The sequence below is a fragment of the Erpetoichthys calabaricus genome, chromosome 3 (genome assembly GCF_900747795.2).
Source record: "Erpetoichthys calabaricus chromosome 3, fErpCal1.3, whole genome shotgun sequence".
NCBI lineage: Eukaryota > Metazoa > Chordata > Cladistia > Polypteriformes > Polypteridae > Erpetoichthys > Erpetoichthys calabaricus.
Genome location: NC_041396.2, coordinates 294302965 through 294317219, shown reverse-complemented (window position 1 = coordinate 294317219; position 14255 = coordinate 294302965). Strand labels below are relative to the sequence as shown.

The 14255-nt window shown below is 44.5% G+C and overlaps 1 protein-coding gene across 1 annotated transcript in view; it reads right to left on the bottom strand.

Annotated features, from left to right (window-relative positions):
- Positions 1 to 14255, bottom strand: part of cers5 (ceramide synthase 5) — a 122739-nt gene that overhangs the window by 17166 nt on the left and 91318 nt on the right. Inside the window, exons 5-8 of the mRNA XM_028825858.2 lie at positions 3481 to 3531; positions 3244 to 3336; positions 2290 to 2418; positions 1563 to 1669 (exon numbers count right to left, since the gene is read on the bottom strand). Of these exons, the coding sequence (XP_028681691.1) occupies positions 1563 to 1669; positions 2290 to 2418; positions 3244 to 3336; positions 3481 to 3531 (380 nt within the window). The remainder of the gene's footprint in view (positions 1 to 1562; positions 1670 to 2289; positions 2419 to 3243; positions 3337 to 3480; positions 3532 to 14255) is intronic.

The following is a 14255-nucleotide window of genomic DNA, read 5'->3' as shown; positions in this document are numbered from 1 at the left end:
CACTTTCTGTGAATCACCAGCAGAACTCAAACAGTGGGTGGCGCTTAGCACATCCATCCCACATAAAGGAGACCTGCACAGAACAGATGATGAATAAAGGGGTGTGGCTTATTCTGACCCACCCAGCATTACCCACACATCAAAGAGTAGGCGGGGCTCTTAACTCCTCTCCTTCAACAATAGGAGCCCTGCACCAATTCTGCCTTCTTCTTCTTTCGGCTGCTCCCATTAGGGGTTGCCACAGCGGATCATCTTGTATTGTTGTCCGCATATTGATTTGGCAAAATTTTACACCGGATGCCCTTCCTGACGTAACCCTCCCCATTTATCCGGGCTTGGGGCCGGCACGAAGAAACACACTGGTTTGTGCATCCCCTGTGGCTGGGTTGCACCAATCCTGCCATTAATTAGAGGGAGGAGCTCATAACATAAATCATACCCACACAAGTCTCAAGCAGAAACCAGGATGGAACCTGAGATCAATGCCACAATGCCACAGAGCGCTAGACTCATCCTACCAATGTCCATTACAAGTTAGAACTGCTCCTGTCTTCTGGGACATCAAATAAAGGAGTGGGTATGGTGATTCACTTTTGGGGATAAGACCCTCCACGCAGTCCTTCCACTACCCAACCAAAAACAACACTGGACTCCGGTTGCCTAAGCCCAAGTAAGTAGAGAGCTTCTGCAGGCGTCTCTTTCAGTGGCAGCACCAGTAGCACTCAAACTGTGGGCGGAGCCTAACAATGCCCTTCCAAACAAGGAGACCTGCACAATACTGATGATGTAAGAAAGGGGTGGAGCTTGGCTTTGTACCTGTTCAACCAGCCATACATTTAAAAGTGGGTGGAGCTTACTGTGCATGTCCCAACCAGCACAAATGATGACCTGGAGAAATGGGCGGAGCTTACAACCAAACCACACAATGCACCTGCTAAACAGAAGCAGCACAGGACTCACCCTGTCAGTGTGCCACTGAGCAGCGCTCCTGCACCTGTGACACCCAGAATAGCTCACGCAGCGTAGCGACCTTTTCCAAAACAGAAGCAGCACTTCCTGCCAACATGACTCACTGAGCTGGGGAGGAGGTGGCACTTCTCGAGTCCCTTGTTTTGGGGACAGCACTACATCTATCCCTCGCTGGCATCCAAATATTAAAGAGAGGATGGGGGCTTTAGCAGCACCTTAAACCTCCACAGCAAAAAGGAGTGAGGAGGGCGTGACCAAGGTGGGGTGGTGCTGCTCCGTCCAAATACTCCTGCCAGCACTCCTCTTACAGCCGGTCACAGATATGGGGTTGAAGCTGCTGGCCCCTCAGGACAGTAAAATATTTACAAGTGCGTAACTGAGACATGGAGCCAGCCCCCCCCTGCCGTGGGATGGATTTCAGGTTTGTGGTCTCTCAGGGTTGCTTGTTGTGGGCGCAGGGTGGGGGCAGCGGGGAGCATGAAAATCGAGCTACTCGGTCAGGTTACAAATCATCTGCTGTACCATGGAGCTACTCTATGAATCCCCATCCTTGATGTAGCCCCCACCCCCCCCCCCAACTGTCGTCGACTCACCAGAACGGGTAGATGAAGAGCCGTGTGCTGACAAAGAGTGCGCTGAACACCACAAAGCAGCCATCGCACGCCCTCTGGAACTTGGCATAGTTGGCCAATTTAGCAGCCTGTCAAAAGGAAAAGGTGGGAGATGAGAGAAATCCAAGCAGTAGACCCTCCCTGCCCACGGCCCCCCCTGCCGAGGCACACCGATGCACATTTGCTTCCAGAGTGTTAAACGTTTCACTCAACAGGGCATCAGGCCTCAAGAGGTGTAAGCCCTTTGAATAAGTGGAACTTAACCCTAACTATGGCCCCCTCCTCTCCTTAGATACCAACCTCTGAAAACAGGCAAGATCTGCACCGACTACAGCTGCCAACGGGCAAGATAAACCCCAATGTTGCCCAGGTATGTGAACATTAGCACCCCGAAACATGGGCATTATAAACGGAGAAGCTTTCTATTTTTCTAACAGATCAGTGTACCATTTGAAGCCCCAACCTTACCTGTGCTGCTGTTACCCCCCAACACTATCACCAGCCCTAATGAAACTACCACCACTGCCCCCAAAGTGGGCATCGGAACAGGTGGCATCACTCCCAATACACACACTAAAAGCAATGACCTCAGTTGTGTAATGGTGCCCACCTCCCATAGGGTACTAAACACCTGGCAGTCAGGATAACGAAATACAGTTTCAAATTATGCCCCCCCCCCCCAAATAGCAAGATTGACAAGCTCACTCACCTCTAACAGGAAGTCAGGGGTGTCGTGGAGGCACATGATCAGCGTCCCCACCCGCATCATGTTGTTGGCATACGAGAACGTAATGAGTCCAATGGCCGCGAAGTGGTGGATGAACATCATGAGGAAATCCTGCAAGGCAAGGAGTGGCCATTAGGGGGAGATGGAACTTCGGCTGCCACGTTGGCCCTTCAAGGACCAACTGAACCCCACCTCCCTGTTTAGTCCCCGCCTCCACCCCCCCTCCCCAGTTAACTATGGGCCAGTTTTCATCACAGCCCAGTACTTTGCAAATCTGATTTGTGGCATTAAATTCTCCTTTTTAGTCCTTCAGCACGTCAACATCCCCCTGACAGACATGAGACCACCGTGCCTTACTGCCCTGCACACCATTAACTAAGCTTTTGACCTCGGTGGGGGTGGAGATGGTTTTCAACCCATGTGATTCCAAATCAGCTGACAGTAATGGAATGAGGGGTGGGTGGGAGTCATCGCAACACCACCTCAATCCCACCCCTCAGGAGGATCCTGTAAACTGGCCAGCTTGATAACATCAAAGCACCAGTAACAAACAGAAAGAGAGTGCCCTTTGAACTGGCATCGCAAAGCGGCTTAGTCAAGAGGCAGGCACTCCCCCCCTGGACTCTGAGGGGGGGGGTCCTAAAACGGGTGCAAGGAGCACTCTGGCACTGCAGTGGCTTCTGCCCCACAAAGCACAACTCCAAGAAAGCTCAGGAATCCAAGGACCTTCGCCAGTGCGGCTATAAAACTCGTTACTGTGTAACGAAGCAAACGAAATCCTTCTCTGTGTCTCACAGATTTTATTGTCTGCCCGCCTGTAGTCACATTAACCAATAACTTGCGCCCTTTGACCCTAGTTGTCAACGTCACACAAACCCACTCTTGTGACCCGACCCCCCCACCAACACCACACAGCTTGACCTGAAGTTCTCTCACCTTCCTCTTAATGTCTATAAACTGGGAGAACATGAGGGACCAGTAGAACGCCAGCTGTGTGACATAGTAGCAGTAGAGGCCGGGCGTGAGCGACTGTGCCAGAGAGAGAGAGAGAGAGAGAGACAAGAGAGGAGGGTGGTTGGTTAGTTCAGTTCCAAAGCTGAATGACCACCAATACCCGGCCAAAGGACTCCAATAGGGGAGTGGTCCCAAAATACCACATGCCCAAAGACTTACCTGGAATGGGTAACCGTACCAGCAATGCCGCGTGTCCCAGAGCCACGGTGTCTGCAATGAAGCACAAAGCGTGTCACAAAGACCTCCAGCAGCCAGTTCTTCACTTACTTCTCTATCTACCAGACTCTTCTTCTCCCGTATGCTATGCTGATGACCCCCCTGCCTCCCCCGATCCCCTCCTTTGGCCCCACTCTGTGGTTAAGTAAAGTCCTTCCTCATCTTCCTCCTCCACATTTTTCCTTCAAATATGATCTGTTTCTCTTGGTGGTCCTCACTGTGCTGCTAATCCAAGCACCTCCTAACAGTCCTCTTCTTGACTACATTTCAAATACTCTTTGAGCGCCCTTTCCGTCATTCTCCACACCACGATTCTAACATGAAGTCTACCCCCATCTTCATCGCTAGAACACGGAGGAGTTTCTCTGCCTGGTGCTTATGATCCAATCACCTCATCATCTTCCTCTTCCTTATTATAAACTGAATACTGGATCACCACCCCATCCCATCTTCATTTTCCTCACAATACAATCCTCTTCTCGCCTTTTCCTCTTTATAACTAGAAGACCCCACCTCACCAACTCCTCTCCATCCTGCTAAACTGGGTACCTCCTCCCCTTCATCCTTGGCACAGTTCAATAGATGTACAATGTCATCTCGCACCTTCCTCACCATACTTCTCATCCCAAGCCTTTCTCCCTTTCCTCATTGTGCTTCTAACACAAACCCATCATCATCTTCCTCACTGTGTGCTCAATACAAGCTTGATCTCACTTTCTTGTTCTTCAATGTGCCTCAAATGCAAACCCCTTCTCCACATACTTGACTGCTAATCCAAGCCCATTCTCACCTTCATCCTCTTCAATATGTCTCATATGTTAACCCCTTTACAGTGGGTATGGAAAAGAATCCCCCCCTTTGAAATATTCCCATTATTCTGCTTTACAGACAGGAAGACTGCACAAGCATAGTGTGAGGAAGATCACAGAGGCATTATGGAGCAGATGCTGATGTGATCTCAAAAGTGGCATTCAGACATGGAATGACATCTGTGGTGTTAATTCAGGGAAGGAAGAGAGCCAAGAGCTATAGTGGGTATAGAAATGAATCTTTGAAATATTCCCATTATTCTGCTTTACAGCCTTAAATGAAAACACACAAACTAATATTTTTTGCAGCTTTAGTTACTCAATGCAATCTATAATATCGAAGTGAAAGATATCACAGCTGCAGTTCAGAAGAACTTTAAAAGATCTCAAAGGCTTTATCAATCCCAAGGAGCTCAGTAAAGTCCATCATAAAGAAGTGGTGAGTGTTTGGTACTACTAGGACCCTCCCTGGATCAGGCCGGCCGTCCATCCAAACTGGACGGAAGAGCAAGGAGGAAACTGTTAAGAGAGGCTACCAAGAGGAGTTCAGAAGATGGCCACTTTGAAGGAGTTACAGGATTTTATGACAAAGAGTGGTCATTGTGTGCATGTGACAACAATTTCACAAGAAGCGCTCCATAATTGTGGCTTGTTAGGGAGGGTCGCAAGGAAAAAGCCACTTCTCAAGAAAGGCCACATTAAGGCTCGTTTGAGCTTTGACAGAATGCACCTTGAAGATTCTGATGCCAAGTGGAAAAAAGGTCTGATGGTCAGATGAGACCAAAATCAAACTATTTGGCCTCAATATCAAACGTTACACCAATGCAGCTCACCATCCACAACACACTGTACCTACAGTAAAGCATGGAGGGGGCAGCATTCCGTTGTGGGGGGCCTGGGGCTCTCGTTAGGACAGAAGGAAAAATGGATGGGGCAAAATACTGTCAAATTCTTGAGGAAAACCTGCTACCCTCTGCCAGAAAGATGGGCAGAATGTTCACCTTTCAACATGACAACAACCCGAAGCACACAGCAAACTTGACCAGACGGTGGCTGAAGGAGAACAATGTGAATGTCCTCGTGTGGCCAGTCAGAGCCCAGACTTAAATCACACTGAAAATCTGTGGAAAGATCTGACGACAGCAGACCACCAACGCTCACCATCTAATTTGAGCGAACTTGAACAGTTGAACTGTAAAGAAGAGTGGGGGGCAAATATTGAGTGGGCTCAATCTAAATGTGCAAAGCTGATAGAGAAGAATCCCAAAAGACTCAAAGCTGTCATTAAAGCAAAAGGGGGGTCAACAAAATGACATGGGGGGCAATCCTTTATTCATCTCAGTAGGTCTGATTTTTTATTTTTTTATAATTTCTCTGAACTGTAGCTGTGATATCTTTCACGTGGATGTTATCGGCTGCATTGAGTAAGTAAAGCTGGGAAGAAATATTCTTTTGTGTGTGTTTTCATTTAAGGCTGTAAAGCAAAAATAAATGTGAAATTTTGAAGGGGGGGGGGGGGGGTTCTTTCCTATACCCACTGTATCTACCACCCTTCTCCAGGGCTGATAATCCAAGTCCCTCTTCTCGCTACTCTAATGTAATCCCCTCCTCAGTGTCCTCAATATACGTTTGAACACAACCAGCAACATCTCCCTCTTACTTCATATTCCCCAAGTGCAGGACTATTCCTCCAATTCCTTAACCTCAAACCCAGCACATCCTAACATTCCTCCTTAAGCACATTACACAGAATTTCTCCCTCATCTTCCTCGCTACAACTCTAGAGGAGCCCCTCTTCCTCTCCCCTACTCATATGATCCAATCGCCTTGTCATCTTCCTCTTCCTTGCTGTACACTGAGTACTGAATCACCACCCCTATCCCATCTTCCCACCTTCTCACCTTATCCTCCTTAGCTAGGAGTCCGTCCTCCTCCTCTAGTCCTTATTCTGCAGATGCCAACTCATCCTAACAATCCTCTTTCTTATCATTTCCTAAACCTACTACATACCCTTTCAAACCTCATCTTCCTCTACTTTACACTCTTTATCCATTGCGCCTCTTAATTGAGGCTGCTGCACAAGAGGTGTTGTTTAACGATGGCCACAGACAGATAACTCAGGCTCATGGGAAATGGTTTTTAATAATATTATATAAAAAAGTACTTTTTAAAAACCATGCTTGTATTAAGTTAAAAAGTGTACTAAAAAGTAAAAAATTAGTCTCTCATACATCTGTCATAAAATAAAAGGTGGGTACTTTACATCAATCAACATTCAAAAAACGCTTCTTAAAATCTTAGCAAAAGCGCCCACCTTTTATTTTACGACTGATGTATGAGGGACTTATTTTTTACTTTTTAGTACACTTTTTAACTTAATAAATACATACATACATATATATACATATATATATATATATATATATATATATTATTTTCAACCTTTTAATCTTGGGTTTGTTTTAGTATAATTTTGTAATCAATATTTTAACACTTCCTTTGATATTTCTATCCATTACTAGCGCCACCTATTGGTGAAATCTTGAACTATTCTTCATATGAAAATTTCATTTCTTAATTGACATGGATTCATTGATCAATTAGTGACACTGATTATTGATTTATGTATTGTTATCGGAAGTGAGTAAGTGTGCAAAATCTCAAGTCATTTGGACGATAGGAAGTGGGTTAAATATCAATTAATTTGTACCAGACAACAAACAGATGAAGTTAATATAAAGTGTGGTAATAAAATGAATAACTAATGGGCATTCCCCCATCCATTCCTCACTCTAAGACTACAGCTACAGTACTACGTATGTTTAGAGTCCAAAAAACTGGGTTTTTCAACAAAAACCAATCGATCTCTGTCCACACTGGCGTTCTCACGTCGTTTTACAGAAGTTATTTCCGTACAAACTAAAATGACTGAAGACGCAGCCATTCACCTACACTGGGCATACGCACATCAGTGGAAAAGTCCTCAGACAGGTGGGAATGCTTCTGGTCGAAACTACAGTGACCAGCAAAATTATTTACCTATCACACACGTATTCAGCATTCAGACTGTACAAGACCCAACTCTGATGCATACAGGCCAAGTGGCACAACAGCAGCTCAGCCATGTCCGCCATGTTGGTGTGCAGGGTGACCAGTCAGGGATCGAGACGATCCGCGCTTTCCCACCACTGGACCTTTGTTTTCAGGACCCAATGAGTTCCTGTATGATGAAGTGTTGAGTGTGTAACAGGAACTGCAACCTTTATGCACAATTCATGATGTCCAAAGTAGAGTGATGTGGTGCGATTGGGAGTTTGGAATTGGGAGACCCTCCCTCCCACCTTATCACTTTGAACTGGTTGGGGAGCAGGCACTGGTACATGATGATACAGCTCGGGATCCTGTTTGGCAACCCCCCGCCAGGCAGATACATGGTCCTCCTGTGCCACCTTTCAGAAATGACCCTCTATCTGCCTTGGGCATGTGTTACGTGGGCGTCCCCTTGGCCTGGTTGGTAGGCCACTATGACTGGTGCCGTGTCCATGGTTTAATCCTGACCTGCAACCTATACTAGCTGAGATAGACTCCAGTACCCCTTGTCCCGCACCCTTGGTCCGGATGAAGCAGGTCAGAAAATGATGAGATGTAATCCGTTAACGAATCTCACGTAACAGTAAAGTTTAATGTGGAAAGGAACAGCATTTTGATGTTGTTGTGAAACGTTTTAACTTCAAATTGTACTGTCTTCTTATGGAATTTATATTTTAACCACATGAAGCTATGTACAGTCATATGAAAAAGTTTTGTTATTTTTGTTATGATATGGATTTTTCTTATACCACAACACCAGTTTAAATTGCCTAAAAGACGTTCGGAACTTGGTGCTGCGGGAAACTGTTCAAGGGGCAGGGGGACCTTTTTCACTGCTACACCGCTAAACAGATACAATGGAGTACATGCGTTAGTAGAGGTGTTGCACGGTGAAAATGGACAGAGAACACTCTGAAACTGAAGCTGTAGCTGATGATAAAGTTGAACGTGATGACACAGAAGAACTTTTGCTGAAAAAAAGGAGTCACGTCCATTGTATGGAGATACTTTGGTTTTAAAAGGTCGGATATGAACCATTATGTTCAAATGTGTGAATACTGTTTCTACACTACTGGATAATACAGCAAGCCAAATTGTACTTGTTTTATTTTTTTCAATACTGTGTAATGTGAATTTCCCCTTGGGATTAATAAAGTGGGCGGCACGGTGGCGCAGTGGTAGCGCTGCTGCCTCGCAGTTAGGAGACCCGGGTTCGCTTCCCAGGTCCTCCCTTGCGTGGAGTTTGCATGTTCTCCCCGTGTCTGCGTGGGTTTCCTCCGGGCGCTCCGGTTTCCTCCCACAGTCCAAAGACATGCAGGTTAGGTGGATTGGCGATTCTAAATTGTCCCTAGTGTGTGCTTGGTGTGTGTCTTGCGGTGGGTTGGCACCCTGCCCGGGATTGGTTCCCTGCCTTGTGCCCTGTGTTGGCTGGGATTGGCTCCAGCAGACCCCCGTGACCCTGTGTTCGGATTCAGCGGGTTGGAAAATGGATGGATGGATGGATTAATAAAGTATCTATCTATCTATCTATCTATCTATCTATCTATCTATCTATCTATCTATCTATCTATCTATCTATCTATCTATCTATCTAATGTACCTGGGTACTGTGTAATAGTGTGACATGATGTTGACTTTATTCTCGACATTTCTACTTTATTTTCGCCGTTTATGTCGAGATTAAAGTTGACATGTTGACTTTATTATCGTAATTTGTCATTAAAGTAGACCATCGTAAACATAACTTCATCTTAAAATGAATATTTAATTTACTAGATTTTCTCACACCCCGTCATAAGTTATGTAGCACATTAAATATTTTGTGTTAAGTGTTCCCCGAGCCATGTTAATCACTACGTGCTTCTTAACCCTTTAACCGCCAACTCCCTAAATATTCCCCAAGCCAGGCGAAATCTGAACAATTTTTGTTTTTTTACTTTTTTACATTTTTTTTACATTTTTTACATTTATTCAAGCAGTATTGACCACTAAATGTTGTGCAAGTTGCCAGTGTATACACGAAATCTATAAATGTAACCTGAATTCTCAGCTAAGCAAAACATCTTGATACCAAACCGTGCCCTTTTCAATGGTAGATACTGTCGAAACTGTAAGCGGCCCTTCCACGACAATAAACTTTCATCAACTGCAACTGACGGTCCTGGCATGTAGGGCAACTGAAATGCTTCAAATAAATGATCAATCAAAGGACGTAGCTTGAACAAGTGGTCGCGGTTTGGATCTTTCTTATCTGGCTCGTTTCTGTTGTCATTCAAATGAAAGAATTTCAGCAGCAAAGAGAATCGGTTACGTGTCATGACAGCTGCAAAAATAGGTGTTGCATACATAGGATCTGTAGACCAGTACATCTCAATATCTGGTTTTCTGATTATTCCCATCAACATCAAAATCCCAATGAATTTTTTCATTTCGTTTTCATCAGTGTCAAACCAAGCACGAACACGGGAATGTGGAGGTAAATTGGGATTTTTCTCAATAAACTGTGCTGCATACAGATTTGTCTGATGAACAAAATGTCTGATCAAATCAGGTGACACAAACAGCTCATAAAACTGCTCAGCAGTGTAATTGTTTACATCAACAATAAAGCCACACGTTCCCTCAAACGAATGCAGAAAAGGTAGTTCACCACGGGCAGCAGCCCAGCTGAGATGCTGGGGATACACCCACTCAGCGCCGTCATCCGATGCGTCTTCATTCACAGTATCATGCAGCGCACGTTGCTGCTCATCACTGTCACTAAAATCTTCTTCAGAACTGCTACAATCATGATCAGAACTGTCCAAAATCGCCTGCAAAGCCTCACTTGAAGTCAGTTTACGTTTCGCCATATTCACAGCTGTTACATGCGAATCACGTCACATGACCGGCCAAAACAACCACAGACTTGTCGAAATACAACGTAGTAATAATACCCACGCCAAACCGTCAGTTATACTACTTGCCAGGCATTCATATAACCACAGGCAAATGTGCCGGATAATTCCGGCAGTATGGCGTTAGCATTAAAACAACGGTGCCGGATATATCCGGCAGAGGGCGGTGAAGGGGTTAAACTGACTTCCTCTGCACTAAGAGGAGGCGCAGGCAGTGATCACCACACAGAATACATTAATTTCATGATATTCCTGCTCCCTGAACATTTACAGTGGGGCAAAAAAGTATTTAGTCAGCCACCAATTGTGCAAGTTCTCCCACTTAAAAAGATGAGAGAGGCCTGTACTTTTCATCATAGGTATACCTCAACTATGAGAGACAAAATGAGAAAAAAATCACAGAAAATCACATTGTCTGATTTTTAAAGAATTTATTTGCAAATTATGGTGGAAAATAAGTATTTGGTCACCTACAAACAAGCAAGATTTCTGGCTCTCACAGACCTGTAACTTCTTCTGTAAGAGGCTCCTCTGTCCTCCACTGGTTACCTGTATTAATGGCACCTGTTTGAACTTGTTGTCAATATAAAAGACACCTGTCCACAACCTCAAACAGTCACACTCCAAACTCCACTATGGCCAAGACCAAAGAGCTGTCAAAGGACACCAGAAACAAAATTGTAGACCTGCACCAGGCTGGGAAGACTGAATCTGCAATAGGTAAGCAGCTTGGTGTAAAGAAATCAACCGTGGGAGCAATTATTAGAAAATGGAAGACATACAAGACCACTGATAATCTCCCTCGATCTGGGGCTCCACGCAAGATCTCACCCCGTGGGGTCAAAATGATCACAAGAACGGTGAGCAAAAATCCCAGAACCACACGGGGGGACCTAGTGAATGACCTGCAGAGAGCTGGGACCAAAGTAACAAAGGCTACCATCAGTAACACACTACGCCGCCAGGGACTGAAGTCCTGCAGTGCCAGACGTGTTCCCCTGCTTAAGCCAGTACATGTGCAGGCCCGTCTGAAGTTTGCTAGAGAGCATTTGGATGATCCAGAAGAGGATTGGGAGAATGTCATATGGTCAGATGAAAAACAACTCTACTCGTCGTGTTTGGAGGAGAAAGAATGCTGAGTTGCATCCAAAGAACACCATACCTACTGTAAAGCATGGGGGTGGAAACATCATGCATTGGGGCTGGTTTTCTGCAAAGGGTCCAGGACGACTGATCCGTGTAAAGGAAAGAATGAATGGGGCCATGTATCGTCAGATTTTGACTGAAAACCTCCTTCCATCAGCAAGGGCATTGAAGATGAAACGTGGCTGGGTCTTTCAGCATGACAATGATCCCAAACACACCGCCCGGGTAACGAAGGAGTGGCTTCGTAAGAAGCATTTCAAGGTCCTGGTGTGGCCTAGCCAGTCTCCAGATCTCAACCCCATAGAAAATCTTTAGAGGGAGTTGAAAGTCCGTGTTGCCCAGCGACAGCCCCAAAACATCACTGCTCTGGAGGAGATCTGCATGGAGGAATGGGCCAAAATACCAGCAGCAGTGTGTGAAAACCTTGTGAAGACTTACAGAAAACGTTTGACCTCTGTCATTGCCAACAAAGGGTATATAACGAAGTATTGAGATGAACTTTTGTTATTGACCAAATACTTTTTTTCCACCATAATTTGCAAATAAATTCTTTAAAATCAGACAATGGGATTTTCTGGATTTTTTTTTTCTCATTTTGTCTCTCATAGTTGAGGTTTACCTATGATGAAAATTACAGGCCTCTCTCATCTTTTTAAGTGGGAGAACTTGCACAATTGGTGGCTGACTAAATACTTTTTTGCCCAACTGTAGAATGCTAAGATAAATACTTGATATCATTTTCATGATGAAATGCATTAAAGCAGGTATTAAACATGTGGGGGCACAGTGCTGTGGAGGTTGCACTGCTGTGTCGCAGCAAGGGGGTCCTGGGTGTTCCCTGCCTTGAATTTACATGTTTTTCTGGTGGGTTTACTCGGCGTGCTTCAGTTTCCTTTCAAAATTATGTAGGATGTGGGGTTTTGTTATGCTATATTAACCCTGCTACTGTATGTATTGCTCGTATTCACCCTGCGATGTGCTGGCGCCCCGTTCAGGATTTGCTCCTGCCTCACACACAATGATTGCTGGGAACGGGCACAACCTTGAATGGATGGCATAATTAAACATGTATAACAAAGATTTTTTAAAAAGTTTTGAACACACCGTGGTCTAAGTTTATCCATCCATCCATTATCCAACCTGCTATATCCTAACTACAGGGTCATGGGGGTCTGCTGGAGCCAATCCCAGCCAACACAGGGCGCAAGGCAGGAAACAAACCCCGGGCAGGGCGCCAGCCCACCGCAGGACACACACACACACACCAAGCACACACAATAGGACCAATTTAGAATTGCCAATCTACCTAACCTGCATGTCTTTGGACTGTGGGAGGAAACCCATGCAGACACAGGGAGAACATGCAAACTCCACGCAGGGAGGACCCGGGAAGCGAACCACAGGTCTCCTAACTGCGAGGCAGCAGCACTACCTACTGCGCCACCGTACCGCCCGGTCTAAGTTTATAACTAGTTTTAATTTCACAAAGACGTTTATCGTGAGGTGATTGGTTATGTGGAGAAAGAAAAAGGAAGGATAGGAACTCGGGGTTTGGTACGTCAGACAGAGACGGCACACATGCAGTAATGAAAGCCCGCACAGAAGAACATCCATTGAATTCTGTGTTCGTGTCTCCGACCACCAGATCACAAACTCAACATTTACACAATATTTCAGTTAAACCTGTGCGATACCCATTCATACATCCAGTGTTTTCGAGCTTCGTCACACCTGCCATGAAGATCTCTACACTTAACGTACACCTGGGGACCCCTTACTGCGAGGCAGCAGCACTACCGCCTCACTGCCGTGCTTGTTTAATATCTGCTTTAATGCATTTCATCATGAAAATGATATCAAGTATTTATCTTAGCATTCTACATTTTCAGAAAGCAGGAATATCATGAAGTGAATGGATTCTGTGCAGTGATCTCTGCCGGCGCCTCCTCTAAGTGCGGAGGAAGTCAGTTTAAGAAGCGCGTAGAGATTAACAACTGGGTCGGGGGACACTTAGCATAAAGCATTTAATGTGCTGCATTAACTTATGATGATGGGGTTTGAGAAAATCTAGTAAATGAAACATTGATTTTAGGATGAAGTTTAGTTTATGACATTCTACTTTAATGACAAAATAAACTATGAGGATAAAGTGGAAATGTCGACTTTATTCTCGACATATTGTTTTTTTTTTTCATCACTGTGGCCCTAATATGATTCCGCAGGGCTATACCACAAATAGCATTATAAATGCAAGTTGCAGTTGTATTATTTATGTATATAGCTTAGCTTGAAGTAAGGTCCATATTAATGCAGTTTTCCTTAATGATGGTTCAGTTGGTAAAGATGTCATCACCAAGTTGCACTTGTTTTATTTTATTTTTATTTGGTGAATACTGTGTAATGTACCTGGGCTTGAAGTCTTTAAGTAATAGTGCAACTTCCAGTAATAATACTATTATTTATTAGTTTATTATTTAGTTTAATGATGGTAAAGTTGTTTAAAAAGTCACTTTAACGTGTCAGTGGACAGAGATTGTTAACATTAACAGAAAGTGTAGTTGGTTTACAAAAAATATTTACTATTTATTCCTTTTCTAAGACATGTTCAGTGCAATACAACTTTTGACAAACACCTCTGGATATTTTACTAAGTCTAAATGCCTCTTTGGATGGTTGAAAATATGTTGTCAAAATTTCAGTTCAAGTTATTTGCAAAATTTGTTCAATTAAAAGGTTCTATATTTTGACTACAGCTGTCATGCAATGTGATTCCTTC